This window comes from Myodes glareolus, chromosome X, assembly GCF_982192425.1.
Source record: "Myodes glareolus chromosome X, mMyoGla1.1, whole genome shotgun sequence".
NCBI lineage: Eukaryota > Metazoa > Chordata > Mammalia > Rodentia > Cricetidae > Myodes > Myodes glareolus.
The window spans coordinates 133,675,352-133,691,602 of record NC_142053.1 but is presented as its reverse complement, the minus strand read 5'-3'; the positions used below and the strand labels follow the sequence as shown (position 1 = coordinate 133,691,602).

The 16,251-nt window shown below is 38.6% G+C and overlaps 1 protein-coding gene across 3 annotated transcripts in view; it reads right to left on the bottom strand.

The window, feature by feature from the left end:
- The window catches only part of Sytl5 (synaptotagmin like 5), a 211,237-nt gene that overhangs the window by 102,590 nt on the left and 92,396 nt on the right, over positions 1–16,251 (bottom strand). For 2 of the 3 annotated variants that reach the window (XM_048461562.3, XM_085684985.2), the window contains exon 2: positions 6,607–7,087. In XM_048461562.3, the coding sequence (XP_048317519.3) occupies positions 6,607–6,725 (119 nt within the window). In that variant the 5' untranslated portion in view covers positions 6,726–7,087. Of the gene's footprint in view, positions 1–6,606; positions 7,088–15,186; positions 15,320–16,251 lie in introns of those variants that run through there. The other variant, XM_087903223.1, reaches the window with a different exon arrangement.

Here is a 16,251-nt window from a genome sequence, read left to right as displayed (position 1 = left end):
CATGAGCAAGGAGTCAGAACTGCGAGGGGTGCGACCACTCACAGAGATGGTGGGACTGATCTAATGGGAACTCACAAAGGCCAGCTGGAATGGGACTGAACAAGCATGTGATCAAATCGGACTTACTGAATATGGCTGACAATAAGGGCAGATAGAGAAGCCAATGATAATGACACTGGATTTTGATTCTACTGCATGTACTGGCTTTTTGGGAGCCTAGTCTGTTTGGATGCATACCTTCCTAGACCTGGATGGGGGGGGGCTTGGACTTTCCACAGGGCAGGGCACCCTAACTTCTCTTGGGACTGGAGAGCAAGGGGGAAGGGGAGTGGGGGGAGTGGGAGGGAAATGGGAGGATGGGAGGAGGTGGAAATTTTTAATAAATAAATAAATAAAAATTTAAAAAATAGTATACTATATAGCTCTAAAGAGAGATAAACACAAGAATATACACATACAGATGAAAAACATAAAGAAAAGCAGCAAAGGTGTTCCACTGGACCCTGCCCTGCCCCCACGTTCGCCCTTTTGTCTGCGGTGTCCTTAGACTACCAGGTATTCCTGTTTCAGTGCTGAGGAGTTCCATCCAGAGGGGTGAGTGTGTGCTATCCCAGGACAGACTGTCCCAGAAGGGACCACAGTCCCCCCCAGCTCCTGCCACAGGGTCTTCTGTGTTCTACTGGACCCTGCCCTGCCCCCATGTTTGCCCCTTTGTCTCCAGTGTCCTTGGACTACCAGCTATCCCTGTTTCAGTGCTGAGGAGTTCCATCCAGAGGGGTGAGTGTGCGCTATCCCGGGGTGGACTGTCCCAGAAGGGAGCACAGCCCCACCAGCTCCTGCTGCAGGGTCTTTTGTGTTCTACTCAACCCTGCCCTGCCCCCAAGAATGCCCTTCTGTCTGCGGTGTCCTTGGACTACCAGGAGACCCTGTATCTGTGCTGAGGTGTTCCATCCAGACAGGAACAGTTCCTGCTCCTGCACTGAGGAGATCCACCCAGAGACTCAGTCTCACAGCAAAGACTGGACCAAAATACGAAGACTCTCCTGGCTCCATTTGAAGGAAGAGATGGGCAGGTGCTAATGCAAGAATTCCTCCATCAACCTGAAAGGCAACATGACATCACCAGAATCCAGGGATCATGAAACAAGAAGAATTGAACACCCTACTCCAGAAGAAATAAAAGGAATCAACATTAAACAAAGCATTATGAAAATAATAGAGGAACTTAAACAGGAGGTGAAAACTGCCATAAAGAAATAGAGATGACAAACAAAAAGGTAGACAAAATGAATATATCTCTCAAAGATTCCCAAGAAAACCAGGAAAAAGCAATCAAACAGGTAAGGGAAACTGTTCAGGACTTGAAAAATGAAATGGAGGTAATGAAGAAAACACAAACCGAGGGAAGGCTGGATATGGAAAATCTGGGTAAATGAACAGGAACTACAGAGACAAGTATTACCAACAGAATACAAGAGACAGAAGAAAGAATCTCAAACACTGAAGATACTATAGGGGAAATAAACTCACTGATTAAAGAACAAAACAAATCCAACAAATTCTTAACACAAAACATCCAGGAAGTCTGGGACACCATGAAAAGACCAAACCTAAGAATAATATGGGTAGAAGAAGGAGAAGAATTACAGCTCAAAGGCCCAGAAAATATATTCAACAAAATTATAGAAGAAAATTTTCCCCTAAAGAATGATATTCCTGTGAAGGTACAAGAAGTATACAGAACACCAAATAGACTGGATCAAAAAAAAAGCCTCCCCTCAACATATAATAATCAAAACATAAAACATATAAAATAAAGAACAAATATTAAGAGCTACAAAGGAAAAAGGTCAAGTAATATATAAAGGAAAACCTTTATATATTACACCTGACTTCTCAATGGAAACCATGAAAGCCAGAAGGTCTTGGATAAATGTACTGAAGATACTAAGAGACCATGGATACAAGCCCAGACTACTATACCCAGCAAGGCTTGCATTCACCATCGATGGAGAAAACAAGATATTCCAGGACAAAAAACAAATTTAAACAATACGTTGCCACAAACCCAGACTTACAGAAAATACTAGAAGGAAAATCACAAACCAAGGAAGCCAACAACACCCATAATAACACAAGCATCTGACAACCCTCCACCAGCACAGCTCAAAGAAGGGAAACAAACTCTACCACCAGAAAAATAAAAGGAGTTAACAACCACTGGTCATTAATATCAATGGACTCAATTCACCTATAAAAAGGCACAGGATAAGAGAATGGATACGAAATCAGGATCCAACATTCTGCTGTCTACAAGAAACACACCTCAAACCTCCTGAAACTGAGAAGCTTCTGTAAAGCAAAAGACACTGTCATTAAAGACAAAAAGGCAGCCTACTGACTGGGAGAAGATCTTCACCAACCCCACATCAGACAAAGGTCTGATCTCCAAAATATATAAAGAATTCACGACACTAGACTTTAAAATGCTAATTTACCTAATTAAAAAATGGGGCACTGAACTGAACAGAGAATTCTCAACAGAAGAATTTCAAATGGCCAAAAGACACTTAAGGTCATGCTCAACCTCCTTAGCGATCAGGGAAATGCAAATCAAAACAACTCTGAGATACCATCTTACACCTGTCAGAATGGCTAAAATAAAATATGCTGGAGAGGATGTGAAGTAAGGGGAACACTCATCCATTGCTGGTGGCAATGCAAACTTGTGCAACCACTTTGGAAATCAGTGTGGTGGTTTCTCAGGAAATTCGGGATCAACCTACCTCAGGACTCAACAATTCCACTCTTAGGAATATACCCAAGAGATGCCCAATGAACAATGTTGAACAATGAAAAAAGCATTTGTTCAACTATGTTCATAGCAGCACTATTTGTAATAGCCAGAACCTAGAAACAGCCTAGGGGCCCCTCAATAGAAGAATGGATAAAGAAGGTGTGGCACATATACACTTTAGAGTTCTACTCAGCAGTAAAAAAAAAAAAAATGACATCTTGAATTTTGCATGCAAATGGATGGAAATAGAAAACACTTTACTGAGTGAGGTAACCCAGATCCAAAAAGAGGAATATGGTATGTACTCATTCATAAGTGGATTCTAGCCATAATTAAAGGACATTGAGCCTATAATTTGTGATCCTAGAGAAGCTAAATAAGAAGGTGAACCTAAAGAAAAGCATATAGTTATCCTCCTGGATATTGGAAGTAGACAAAATTGCCAGGCAGCGGTTGGGTGCACGGGGGTGGGGGTGAGATGGGGATAAGCGGAGATGTGGGGAGAGAAGGGAGAAGGGGAGGATGGGGAGACCTTGAGGGAATGGGATGGTTGGGATGAAGGAGGGGTGGATGTGGGAGCAGGGAAGTAAGTATCTTAATTATGGGAGCCATTTTAGGGTTTGCAAGAGATTTGACTTTAGAGGGGTTTCCGGGTCCAAGGAGAGGTACCAAGATTGTTCCTTGGGCAGCAGAGGAGAGGGTGCCTGAACTGGCCTTGTCCCATAGCCACACTGATGAATATCTTGCATATCACCGTAGAACCTTCATCTGGTGATGGATGGAGATAGAGACAGAGACCCACATTGGAGCACTGGACTGAGCTCCCAAGGTCCAAATGAGGAGCAGAAGGAGGGAGAACATGAGCAAGCAAGTCAGGACCATGAGGGGTGCGTTCACCCACTGACACGGTGGGACAGATCTAATGGAAGATCACCAAGGCCAGTTGGAATGGGACTGATGGAGCATGTGATCAAACCAGACTCTCTGAATGTGGCTGACGGTGGAGGCTGGCTGAGAAGCCAAGGACAATGGTACTGGGCTTTGATTCTACTTCATGGACAGGCTTTGTGGGAGCCTTATCTGTTTGGATGCTCACCTTCCTGGAACGGCTAGGAGCGGGGAGGACCTTGGACTTTCCATAGGATAGGGAACCCTGACTGGTCTTTGGCCTGGAGAAGGAGGAGGTTGAGGAGTGGGGGGAGGGGAGGGGAGAGAAGTGGGAGGAGGAGAGGAGATGGAAATTTTTAATAAAAAATAAATAAATTAAAAAAGAAAAGCAACAAACTTATTTTGACTATAGTGACATTAATTCAATTGAAGAAAAGTTCATCATGTATTTAGTAGTCTAATGTTTGACAAGTCTCCAAATATCAAGTCTTTGTATGTCTGTACCTAGAATATGCCTTGACAATAAAACAGTAAAAATCACTTGAAGGAAAACTGTGTAAAATCAAATTTCAGTTGGACTCCATACATCTATTCACTACAATTAGTAGGTTCTTGGTAGAACTTCATTATTCTGTGGGACTCATAAACAGTTTGCATTCCATTTAGGAACTAGTATTTTCACACTGTGATATCTTAGTTTTAATTATGATTATGTATGTATCTATGTGTGGGTATATGCACGTGAGTGTTTGTGCCCAAGGAGGTCAGAGGTGACAGATCTGCCTGAGGCTAGAGTCACTGGCAGTTGAGAGCCAGTCAACGTGGGTGCAGGGACTGGAACTCAGGTCCTCTACACAAGCAGTACAACTCTTGAGCCATCTCCCCAGATTCCCTCATGCTGTGATTTCTGCTAATGTGTTAAGAATCTTTCTGAAAATTCTTTTAAGATTAAAATAAAATGTTTACCAAGCTAGAAGTTCAGTCCCACATTTCTATGGAGGCATTAAGTCTTCAGGTTTTTGAAAAGGTCAAACTAATTTCATTCTTAGTGGTAAAGTAATAAGATTTTGTAAAAAAAACTTGCAGATTAAATATTTATAGAGTATTAAAAGAATATTATTCTTTGCACTTATTGGCCTCCCTGACTTCCAGGTTGAAAAAATTATTCCTGAAAATAAATTAAATTTATTTGAACCAAATGTTTACCTTATTTGTTTTTCTCTAATCTTTCTACTTCCTTCTCTTCCCCCAGAACAAAAATGAAAGAATGACCCTCCAGATAAAGGAAAAAGGCAGTTTCTCAGTTGTGGTTGTGCATGGGTGATTGATGGTACGAAGTCTAGACTTGCTTAGTGGCCCATTTCAGTGGACCTAGGCATGCAGAGCAAAACAATAAACTTGCACTTCAGTTTTTCAGTCACCACAGCGAGAAGATCAGCTTAAAGAACTTTTTGTCAGGTTTTAGTGTTTGATAAAAGTCATAGTAACTTTGGATAATGGCACACAGCTGATGGGTCAGCACGGCCAGGCTGAAGTAATATTTTCTGTTCTGTTCCTTTTACTGATGGTGGTGGTAATGTCATGAGTGGGTTTTCAACAGGATCCTCTTAATGGCTATAATTAGCACAAAAATCTCTGTTGGTGGAATATTTGCAGACATGCATGGCCACTGCTGCACTCACAAACTTCAGACAACTTTGGTTATCAATAGGAAACCTACATTAGATTGGAGCCATTCATTTTCTGTTGTGCAGGTGGGGAGAGGTTCACAAAATCCTGTGCACCCCTGAGAATTTATGAACAGCTAGCAGTTGCTAAAGGAGAGAACTCATGAGGTTACCCATTTTGCATAATATACAGTCAATTGAAGGTTGCTGGGAGGAGGGATTCACAAGCATATGTATCAGCTTCCTTCATCTTTATAGCAGGTGATATGAAGAATAATGTTATTGGTATTGTTTTGTTGACGAAGAATCTAAATCAGAGAAATCGGGGGTAGTGGTAACCAGTTCTATTAGTGGAACAAAATTTTCTGAGATGAAAAAATGAAAAAGGAGGGGATTTCATTCAATGGCTGCTTTACTCTTTTTTTAGAGATTGTAAAAACACACGATAACAAGGTCATGTAGGAAGGGATGCGTATACACCTTATGGTGGTCAGAAAGCAACAAACCAGGGTCATGCTTTCAGTGACTCAAAACTTCTAATTAGATCCCACCCCTTAAAGATTCCACCCCTTCCCATTGAGATGTTGTCTTCAACACATGAACCTTTGGGGAGCACACTAGATCTATCAGATTTGAATGTGTGATGTCAATCTATGGATGCATATGTTTGAAAACTTGGTCCCCAGGTGGTAGCATTGCTTTGACGGTTTATAGAGGCTTCCTAGGTTTAAGGCTTAACTGCTGAATGTAGAGTTGCACAGGTGGAAGTTGAGAAATCTATGGGTCAGCTCTGCTTCTAGTCTGTTTTTCTACTTCCTGGATTGCTAAGACACGATATCATCATCATCATCATCATCATCCTTTTCTTAGAATGATGGATGGCATTCTCTGAACTGTAAGCCAAGGTAAATTCTCCCCCCTCACTTGTTTGTACAGTTACAGCAATGTAAAAGTAACTAACACTGTAGCAAGTTGTTCAAAGACACAATTGGGCATTCCACAGTTGGGGAGTCTTCTTCTTTGCTACTAGGTTGGCTCTTAGCAAAGGAGTGCTCTCATCTCATTAGCATTCTATTATTTGCTCATTTTCATCCTCTTCTCTGGCTAAATGATATAGTGCTGAAATCATTTTCAAATATTTGGGCTCCTTCTGGAAAGTCATAAAACCCGTGGTCAGTAACTGCCTAGTGCGACTGTCACACCATCAATCAAAATTACTGCAGTCAAAAGGGCAAAACAAAAAACATGCATTACCTTATTCTCTTGTCTTCCACTTTTTTCAAATATTCATCTCTCTTTAGGACTCCCAGTATCATTTCCTTCTCATGGTCTAATAAAAATGACAGATTGATGAACTCTGAGTTCTTAGACATGGTATTTCCGCAGCAGCTCGGTGTGGCAGTGCTTGAATCTTCCAGAAGGCAAGTGGATAGTTACTATTGGTAAGGTTCTCCCTGGCTAACCCAGAGTCGCAGTGGTTCAGTTAAGAGGGTTTCTATAAGGTCTCCACAGATTTGCTGATGAGTGCTGGGTATTCTTTCAGGTTACAGAGAAAGCATGTTATACTGAGATTACAGTCCATGAAAGTCATTGTTTGCACTGAAAAAATAATTCTCTAAAGCCTTTGCTGTGGTACCCAGTCAGCAGCTAAGACTCACTAATGATGCTGAACTTTGATCTCTCAAAAAGCTTCAGAACAGGATTCAATTCCTCTGGGCCAAGAACGCAGAAAACACTGAAAAGTTGGAAAAAAATAAAGATGAGAAAAGTTAATTAGGCCATATCACACATAGCACCCGCTTAGTTATTTAATTTTTGAAATATTGGTGTACCTAGCTGGAGCATAACTTTCAAATTAATAAAAATACATAGACCTTGTGTGTGTGTGCACGTGTGCTTGCATGTGTGTGTATTTAGTTCTAGTCACAGTTCTAGGTAGTCATTGGATATGTTGAACACACTGACTGCCTCCAGATAGAAGAAACATGCATGCTGTAGAGGAGATGCACTTAAACTACTTGTCTTAACGACATAAGAAGGTCACCAGGCTTTTGGTAATGTCCTTAACTTAGTTTTGTACCTTGATTCTCTTGTTATAACCCCTTAAAAATTATAATTATTACAGTGTCTGCCAGATTTGGGGATTGCTACCCTCCTAAAATACTGTACCTCAGGGTTCCCTCACACCTATGAACTATGAGCTACATAATTTCCTTGGTTCTTACCAGGCTTCTAGAAATAACTAAATACCTATTCAAAGGCTGCTTTGGGACAGCCAACTAACCATGGTGTCAAACTGACTTAAAAAATATTAGTTGATTCAAGAGAAAAGGATCCTTTTCAGAGCATTCATAACTTTTCAAAGCCATTAATGTGTTTGTTGTACTCAGTGTGCACCAACCAGAACATTGCTGTAATGATTCCAAATTGAAATAATTCCTACAGACCCAGAAATAGCTCCATTTAAGGAAATGTCCCAGGTCCTTCCAGACTGAATTTACTGGAGGCCTTTTGCCAATCTGCAAGGACTATTACATTAGACTGTGGAGATTAGAAATGAAGAAGAGGCAGCAAGGACAAGGGAGGCCCCACAGAAAACACAATGCTTGGCATAACTGCCAGTGTCAGTTGCTGTCTCCCCAGAGAAAGTACACAATTTGCTTTTTCATCCTTCTGTATATCATCTATTTTTAAGCTGAAATGGAAAAAATAATTGGAAATTCAGTGACTTTTAGTCCAGGTTTACTTGCAACATGCTTTATACCTAAAATGTCAAATTTCATATGCCCTACATGCATATTTTACAGAATGGATTTTTTATATGCAAGAGGTTGGAAATGTTTGAAGTAAATTAATAGTTAAGCATGTCTTGACCTACAGATAGAAGTCTGCACTCTCAAAATCTATGAGTTTATACTGTGAGTGAATCAAGGAACAGAAGGCTGATGATGAAACAAGATGAAATAGTAAAGATGCTTGCTACCAAGCCTGAACCCTATGACCGACGTGGTGGAAGAATTGAACTAACTCCAGTGGGTTGAACTCTGACCTCTACATTCACATGCTGTATGCATCCACCCACTCACTCAAGCACTGAATAAATAAATAAATAAATACACATGAAAGTTGATAAAGGAAAGGAAGTAAACTATAAAAATGAGAAAAGAGGAGAATTTAAAGAATTCAACAGAAACAAAATTGAATTGGCAGAACGTAATTAAAAATATGGTCCTTTTGTCTGTATGTGGACTAATACACTAATATATTAGTACCTGGGTTGGCATATAAAATGGTGACCAAAGAGATCATAAGTAGTCAAAATTTCATCAAGAAAGTCAGGCTATTTCTCTGGAAGACAGGACTGGGCTGTGATTATTGTTTAGTAAGCGAATCTTACTGAAGATACTGGAGAAACACAAGGTGAAAGAAAGAAGATGGTGAGTCTGGGCATTGTTAAGGGAGATTAAACTGAGCTGCAATTAGTTTACCTAACCACGTGTCAACTTATGAAACCTTTCTTCAGCTAGATTGTAGCTCTTCTTTAGGAATCATTTACTACCAATGCCCTTTAACAAAGAAGAAAAGAGAGAGAGAAAATGAGTTATCTATTCTCATCCTTTTTGTTACACACTCTGGATACTAGTCAAATTAGAAGGGATAAACTCGTTTTTACGTTATTCTTACTTCATTTTGTAGTTAGAGCTTTTAGCTTATACACTTCAAATGTGTTTTCCTCTCTGTGTGTTTAATAGCCTTGATGAGCTGGGCTAATCTCTTCTGTTTGAGACATTGGTCACTTTGGACATGTAATTAACTCCAGTGTTCTCCAAAAAAGTCGCATCAGTAATTACCACAGTTTCAAATAGACACAGAAGTCTTTTTTAAGTATCTGTTTTAGACAACACACAGTAGAAAATAACAAGGGCTAATAATGTCTAAGTTAAAAAAAATAGGTATGTCTGAGTATATGTCATTAACATCTATTTTATTTAAAAACAATCTCCTTTCCCCCCTCCCTCTGTGTGTGTGTGTGTGTGTATTTGTGTGTGTGTGTGTGTGTGTGTGTGTGTGTGTGTGTGTGTTTAAGTGTATGCTATGTATATATGGGTGTCCTTGGAGGGCATTAGTGAGTGTTATGTAGTGATATCTTATTTGTGTTTTAAAATAAAGCCTGCCTGAAGATCAGAGCGTAGAGTCTTCGGTTTAGTGGAGAGCATTGCAGTATGCAATCACACTGAGGACAGGATTGCCCCTTTGTCTGAGCCTTGGTAGAGGTAAGAAGTCTGTAATGGCTTAGCTGCTTTCTTATTCTGATCTTCAGTTTGAACCCCAATATCTGTCTCTGGGTGTTTATTAGTCATGCTACATCTGACACCCAATGTTTGGGGTATGAACTCCACTGGCAGAGGCTGGAGTTACACATGGCTGGAGTCACCACCCTACCGGCTAGTTTTTGTTTTCTTCTCTTCTGGTGAGCTTTCCCTGAACCCCCTTCTCAGGCTGCTGACAAACTAAGTAACTACCTTGAAATCCAGTCAGGTTTTTACTGTTCTACACAGTATCAATAAGTCTCACATCTTCATCATCATTGGTGGCAAATTTGGTGAGAAAATTAGAAATTCTTTAAGGGAGGAATTAGTTAAAAGGGAGAGCTTTTCCCACATTAAAAAATGAGAAACATGAGTATGATGATAAAGTTAATTGTCTGTATGATTATGCAATGCATAATTTTAAAATGGAACAACTAAATGAAGGGATAATCATCTTAACTGGGATTGACATACTGTTAATTATCATTTCGATAATTCTTGTCATTTTGATAATTCTTGGGTTATCTCTTAAAATGTTGTCTGGTTTGATTGCCAAGATAAAGACCTGAGGAAAACTTAAATAAAACAGATCACAGAGATATTTAGATCCAGAAAGAGGAATTAATGGAAAACCAAATTCAGCATTGCATTATAAATTTAGAGAGGAACAGCCTAAGGTTTTCAAACAAACAAACTTATTACATCCAGTAACCTTACAGGAATTGACAAATGACAGAGACTCTATAAGACCTAATTGGACTCCTATACCAATGTTAGATTTAAGGAGATTCAAGGAAGTGATAGTCTCATACGGAATGCATTCGCTTTTGTGAAAATGAAGCAAATATTCAACTTGTGGTCAGTTTGTAATAGAATTATCCCTAAAGACTGGATAGACTTGGTTGAAGCTGTTTTACAGCCTGGACAATTACAATGGAGCATCTGGTTCAGAGAAAATGCTAAGATTATTGAACAATGCAGTAAAGCTAGAGGTACGGAAATCTTCCAAGATCAAATTCTTGGAAAAGAAAACTATGCTACTATAGAAAGGCAATCTTTGTATGATGACCCTGTCCTCACTTATACTGTGCAGCAGCTTTGAATGCTTGTCACAGAACTGGAGAAGCAGGAAAGAAAATCAAGTCATTTACTAAAGTTATGCAGGTCCTCCCACAAAAGGAAGTCTTTACAGATTTTTTAACAAAGATTTTCAAAACTAAATAGAATGATACCAAATTCAGAAGGTAGACAAATAATAATTTAATCTCTGGCATTTGAAGATGCTACTTCTCAATGTAAACTAATAATTAGGCCCTTAAGAATAAAGTCAGCACCCTTGGAGGATTGAATCTGAAATACAATCAATATTGAATCTCATGAACCATAGTGATTGTTGGATCGGAGAGATGATTTCCAGAGGTCTGAGAAAAATCGAAATATCAAGTGTTATAATTATGGCAAATGATGTTGCTTAAAGGAGGTTGTAGCCAGGCAGTGGTGGTGCATGCATTTAATCCCAGCACTCAGGAGGCAGAGGCAGGCTGTTAGTTCAAGGTCAGCTTGGTCTACAGAGAATTTTCCAGGACAGGCTACAGAGCTATACAGAAAAACTTTGTCTTAATAAAAAGAATTGTAAACAGTTTATTCCTAGAAACAATGATTTTCCTAAGCATAATCCAAGAACAACACCCTTCCCTTCTTGCTTATGAAGAAGGCATGACAAAGGCAGGTAGTGAACTAATGAACATATATCAACAAGAGATATTCAAGATAATCATTTGCCATCAGGAAACTCCTTGAGGGGAGTTTTACGGGCCCCTATGACAAATCTGGTTCAGTTATTTCTTGTCATCATGGAGGAAATTCCTTCCCAAAGAAATTAAAGAGCCTATTGCCTACTGCTTTTGATGATGAAATAGCAATAAAAGACAAAACAAAAATTTCAGGAGAAATCCTAAATCAAAATTGATAAAGATTACATTAGGAACCTCCCCAATGTTAGGGTTGAAGAAGGGTTTTGTTTTTGTCTCTTCAGTAAAATAAAAGCATACATCTTGAGAAATTTAAGACCTTTGGAAAAATAAGCATCCAAAGCAGAAGGGAGAATTACCCAGAAAAAATCACCAAGAAAAGAAATATTCTGACTTAATGCAATCTCTGAAGTCTCCAAAAAGAAGATGGGATCCTACAACAATGATTCCTCTAGGATTATGATGACACCACTAAGCTGAAAAACACTACCTATGGATTGGCTTTGGACTACAAATTGCTCAGAACAATTTGGAGGTGGCTGACTGAGATGATCCAGCCACACAGACTACTCTAACCAGGCCTTGAAACACTTTCCAATTACACAGAGACTGGATAACAAATGATAAAGTTACCTCTCCCAGGATTTGACAATTAACCAAAATTCTTCTTTTAAGGATCCCCTAAAGATACCATCACCCCCAGACATCAGGAAGAATATTTAAGAATATGATATCCACATTCCCAAGAGGGGGGATGTGTGGTTTTTCATCTTTCCTTGGGTTATGGATATTTGTCATTGTTTAGAGTTTGAGTTACAAATTGTTATTCATAACAGTGAGGAAGAAAGTTGAACAAGAGATTAGATAGTTCTTATTTTGAAAAGAAAAAAGGGAGATACTGATATGTTACAATAAAGGGGTAGATTATTGAATCTACTTTGAAATGAAAAAAAGGAGGATATAGGTACGATAGGGTAAAAAGTTAGATTATTTGATCTACTTTTGAAAAGCACTTCTAGTTTTTAAATATTTTACATTGGATTGGACTTTTGTATATTATTTACAAATTTTGTAGATTGATACAAATTTGAAATTACTTTTGCTAAAACATACTTCACATACATTTATAATATTGTTCATGTCATTGTGCCTATACAATTCATTTAACAATGTAGTGCAAATTTCTAATTCTTAACAGTTATTATTACCAACTGCTTGGGATAATAAGGTAATGCAGGTTAGTAATTAGTCACCTATTATAATTAAACTTGTGGTCATATTTGGTATTTTTTAAGGTCAAACAGAGATATATTTTAAATAGACAGGTTGTCTTCAAACACTTCAGAGATCTACAGAATATGGCATTTAAGATGTTTTTATAATATGGGTTCTCTTTTATGACAATGAGACATGTCTGCCCCTGGAATCACCAATCAACTTCAGAGAAGATAATGGACTTCAAAGAAACTCCACATGAAATTTACTTTCTTTGTGGCAAAAGTAAGCCACTGGGCAAGAAAATGCCCTTGCCTCAACTGCTGACAGTAGGCTGTCCTAATTGGACAAGCAGGACACAAAAGACAAGGACAATCCTTCAAAAAACCCTGCTTCATAGAAAAGTCTGTCAAATATTCTAGTTATTTAGGCTAAAGATGGATGCCCCAATGTTGCAGAGGAACCTTGGGTGAATGTCCAGGCAACAAGCTGTTTGTGTCATTACTCACATGTTTTAGAAGTCACTCTCTCACACTTCCTGTTTACTTAGGCAATATTTCTTCCTTCTTGTGTGTCTGATAGAGTTGAAGACTAGATAGTTATAGTTTTCTTTGATTACCAGACTCAGAAAAGAAATTAACTAAAAAGTATAAAGTACATAAGATTGAGAGATATTAAAAGATAGTTTTGGATGGTAATTCAAGTTATGATAGAAAGTAAATTAGGTATAAGACTTTGGACTCACCAAGATAGGATAGTAATGGATTATTTTCTCTCAATTTGGCAATTGCAAATAAACTAGACATCGTTGATGTACTTATTGCCTGTACATATTGTATATATTTATTGTACTTATTGTATATAGTTTTTCTTATATTAGTTATAGCCTTTATTTTAGACAAAAATGAAAAATACAGTGGTAATTTATTTGTGTTTTAATAAATAAAGCTTTCCTAAAAATCAGAGTACAGAGCTAAACCACTGAAGGCCAGGGAGTGGCGGCATACACCTTTAATCCCACGAGTCAAGGTCATCCTGGAATACACAGGAATGAATCTGTCTAAAAAGAGACATAGAGTTCACACAAAGGCGCTCCCAGCACTTGGGAGTCACAGGCCTTTAATCCCAGCACTAGGGAGGTAGAGACAGGAATGATATAGCTGGGCAGAGACAGGTATATAAGACAAGAGGAGATAAGAGCAGGGAAGTCTGAAGTTTAGTGGCAAGAATTGCAGTTTGTACTTGCACTGAGGACAGGATTGCCCCTTTGTTTGTCTGAGCCTTGGTAGAGGTAAGAGCTCTAGTAGTTGGCTGCTTTACTTTTTAAAGTTCAGATTGGCGCCCACAGAGAGAGGACTGCTAAACTTGCCGAAAGGTGAGATGGTCTTTTGTGGTTTCTGGTTCATGAAAGAGTCTGTGAGACATTCAGCATGACACATAAAAAAGTGACAAAACTGTCTTTAAAACGTCCTGCTTCATGGAGATGCCTGCTGGATACTATGACCTGTAGGCTAAAGAAGGATGCCCCAACAGTACAAAAAAACTTTGGGTGACTGTACAGGCAGCGAGATGTCTCTGTCATTTCTAGAGTTTTGGAAGTTGCTTATTTCTAGTTTACTTAGGTAATATTATATCCTTCTGGAGTCTTTGATGGAGTTAAAAAATAGATAGTTATAATTATAGTTTTCCTTTGTAATGATAAAAGATAAAATAGATATAAATATAATAACTATAATTCTTGCTTGATAATTGTTTTATTATGTAATTTTACTATGTTAAAGTAAAAGCCTTTCTTTTTTGTTTAAACAGAAAAGGGAAAATGGTGTAAGAGGTCTTTCTGCTTGTGTGTTGCTTTCATTGGTTAAGTAAAGAGACTGCCTTGACCTTTTGATAGGACAGTCTTAGGTAGGTAGAGTAGACAAAACTGGATGCTGAAAAAAAGAACAGAGTCAGACAGATGCCATAAAACTCTTCTCTAAGACTGACACTGGTTAGGATCTTTCCCAGTAAGCCACGACTTCGTAGTGAACACAGATTGATAAAAATGGGTTAGATCAGGATGTGAGAGTTGGTCAAAAAAAGGCTAGATATAATGGACCAGACAGTAATTTAATTAATACATTTTCTTTGTGGTTATTTCAGGGGTTAAGCTAGCCAGGTGGTGGGACACAGCCCGCTCCTCCATACTACAAAGATAAAGCTGAGGCAATGTTCCCAATGCCAACCAGGTACACTAAAGAAGCAATAATATTTTATTTTTCACTTTTTGGTGAGTCAAAGACATAAAAATAAAAGTAAGACTGTTGGGATATGGAAGGAGATTAGTGGTAGTGGGAAGGGGACAAGAAAGGGTAAGGGATGACAAATATGATAGGGAATTGCATAGAAGGAAATGTCATAATTAAATACATTGTTGAAATATATACTAATAGAAATGTGAAAAGGAAGTCACAACCTTCCTTGCCTTCATTTCTTCCTACTTGCCTGCTTTGGAGTATTTAAACTAATAATTTCTAAACAGGCCCCATTGTAATTCCCAGAACCTATGAATACATTACCTTATACAGCAAAAAGTAATTTGCAGATGGGATTAAATCAAAGGTTCTGAGATGGAAATATTAGTGTGGATTGTGTAGTGGACTCTTCATAATCTCCAACATCATCACAAAGGGGTGAATAGCTGGACTGATAGTGTACACCTGTAATTGGGTCACAAGTTTAAGGCCAGTCCTCATAACTATGTAAGAAGATATAAAACACAGAACAAAGTCAGCTGGTGGACAAAGATTAATTTTTTATCTTCTACTGGATATAGTTCAGTAATAAAATGCTCTCCTAGCATATGCAAAGCTCTCTTGATTTCATCATTAGTATCACAAATAAAAGAAGGGGAACACACATATTAGAGTTGGAAAATTAGTTGTGACAGGACAGAATTTGGAGTGATGGCCTTTTTGAATGGCTTCATGAATGAGAAAAAGATACAAAGTGTTGGGGAAATGTCCAAATAAGCACTGGATTATATGGTATTTCATCACGAGAAACTACACTGTCTGTGATAGATGCACTGTAATGCTACTGGGTTTACAGTGTGGCATACCACTAAAACTATTGTAAATGCCATTATGGCGCCCCACAGCATGGATGGCCCACCACTTTCACCTGGTATTTTAAACCCTGGAAGTTCTCCTCTTGATTCACATCACATGAATTGGCTCACAGAAAACTAATGCATTTGTCTAAAGGAAAATTCAGAACTAGATCTGGTAACACACATACCTTTGATTTCAGGTACCAGGGAGTCTAAGACAGGAGCATCACAAATTTAAGATCTACCTTGGCAACTTCATACACGATATTTTGATCACATTGTTCCCCTCACTAAGTGCTTGCTGGATTCTTATCCCACTAAATTTCATGTTCTTTCTCTTTCTTAAAAAACAAATACAAGCAAAACACACACACACACACACACACACACACACACACACACAAAGCAAACATTGAGTCTATTTTGTGCTGGCCGCATGAAGCCTGTCCTTGTGTGTCATTGAAATACCCAGTGTCACTCCATTGAAGAAAACTGATTTTCTCTCTTCCAGCAGTCATCAATTGCAAATAAC